Source organism: Myotis daubentonii, chromosome 13 (assembly GCF_963259705.1).
Source record: "Myotis daubentonii chromosome 13, mMyoDau2.1, whole genome shotgun sequence".
Classification (NCBI taxonomy): Eukaryota; Metazoa; Chordata; class Mammalia; order Chiroptera; family Vespertilionidae; genus Myotis; species Myotis daubentonii.
In genome coordinates, this window is record NC_081852.1 from 5,776,776 (window position 1) to 5,778,565 (window position 1,790).

At 59.6% G+C, this 1,790-nt stretch overlaps 1 protein-coding gene across 1 annotated transcript; it reads left to right on the forward strand.

The window, feature by feature from the left end:
* Positions 1-823: 823 nt before the first annotated feature.
* Positions 824-1,790, forward strand: ZNF488 (zinc finger protein 488). The gene has a single exon (XM_059661965.1). It carries the CDS (start codon positions 864-866, stop codon positions 1,788-1,790), a length of 927 nt encoding a protein of 308 aa, XP_059517948.1. The 5' UTR covers positions 824-863.

Sequence of the window (1,790 nt, forward strand, 5' to 3'; positions counted from 1 at the left end):
CCCTCTCCTCTTCAATGCCATCCTCACATATGCCACCGCATACGTCCCCTCAAAGCCTCGAGAGCTTGGTCCATCTGAGCGTGCCCAGCGAGTGGGCACAAGAGGACAGCTGCCAGTTGCCAGATGAGCAGAAGAAAAGTAAGTGGATTAAGGTGAGGAGAACCCAGTGTTGGCACTTTCAGCGAGCGGAGACAGACCGGAGAGACTCCCACTAGTTCCAGGGGAGGGACCAAGCACAGAGGTGGCTGACCCCCCAGGTGTAGTAGTGGAAGCCAGGTACAGCCCCACACTCTCCCTGCCATGCCTGGGTATTTATTGCTTCAGCTTTTATCTCTCTGGACGCCTGTACCCGCAGGAACTCCTGTCCTTAGGTGCTTAAAGTTCTTGGCATTTCTCAGGATTTGGGGGGGATTGGCATGCTGTGTAGCAAGAAATGCAAACTGCCCTAAATCAAATCAGCATGCACACATGTTGGAGCTGCCCACAAAGTCAGAGCTGGCTGGTGGATGCCTTGTGCGCTCCGTTAATGCAGTCGCTGCTGCCTGGATGCTGGCAGGTGTGGAAACAGTACTGAGTCATGCCTCTGGGTGGCAGCATTGTGCAGTATTGTCCTTCCCTGATGGACAACTGGAGGTGAAAGCAGGTGGCATAAAGCTCTGAGACTGGGTGAGTGTGGCATCTATAGTAGTCGGGATTCTTTGGATGCAAACAACTGCCTGTTGCTTCCTCTCTCTGCAGAGGCCTGTGGTCCAAGTGTGGCTGGCCCACCCATGGGGAGCTCTCCGATCTCATAGCTCTTCCCTGAAGACGACACCTGTGGGAGTGTCCACCTTGCTGAGCTGTCCCAGGTCCCACTAGTCCGCATGGCTGCTGGAGAGGGGGTCCTGCAAACCCGGGGCTGCAAGCCGGTGCTGCTGGAGCAAACAGAGCACCCGGGCTCCAAGGCTGCCCTCCCCGGTGGTGGCCAGGAGGAGGCTGGCGCGGAGCTGGCACGATCAACACCCCCGGGCGAGCTGAGACTGGGAAGAGCACTGGCCCGGACGGTGCGCTGGGAACCAGAGCAGAGCACCTTCATGGAGATGCCTCATCTCAAGAAAAGGCTACGGGGCATGTGGGCCAGGGAGAGGGAGCGTGATGACTCCACCGGCCAGCCTGGCCCTCAGCAGCTGGCGCAGGGCCTCCCTAGGGACCCAGCTGGCAGCACAGTCTTCTCCGCCTGGCCCAGCAGCGCTGGAAGGGAGCAGAGAAGTGCCTTCAGCAAGCCGGCCAGGTGCCCGTCAGGGAGACCTGGGCCGGCCTCTCTCTTCCTGGCAGGCAGACCCGCAGATGCCCTGGGGGAGCTGGTGGGACCCAGGCCAATAGTAGACATCCCTTCCTGGCCTCGACGTTCCAATTCCAAGGTTTCGGTGAGTGATTTCTGGAACCTGCAGATGCTGCCACAAAATGCTGCCCTCGGCAATGCTTCCGCGGGTGCCCCCACGCTGTGGCTAAAGCATGCCATGGCCCAGATACCCACAGCCTCCGCTCCCTCCTCGGTCTCCTGGGCCCTCCTACCATCCGCATTCACGTCCCTGGGCTTGGCCACCCAGAACTGGTGCGCAAAGTGCAACCTCTCCTTTCGCCTGACCTCTGACCTGGTTTTTCATATGCGGTCCCACCACAGAAAGGAACGTGCGGGGCCGGACCTGCATTCGAAGAAGCTGAGAGAAGAAGCACTCATGTGCCCCGTCTGCCGTGAGTACTTCCGGGAGCGCCACCACCTCTCCCGGCACATGACTTCTCACCGCTGA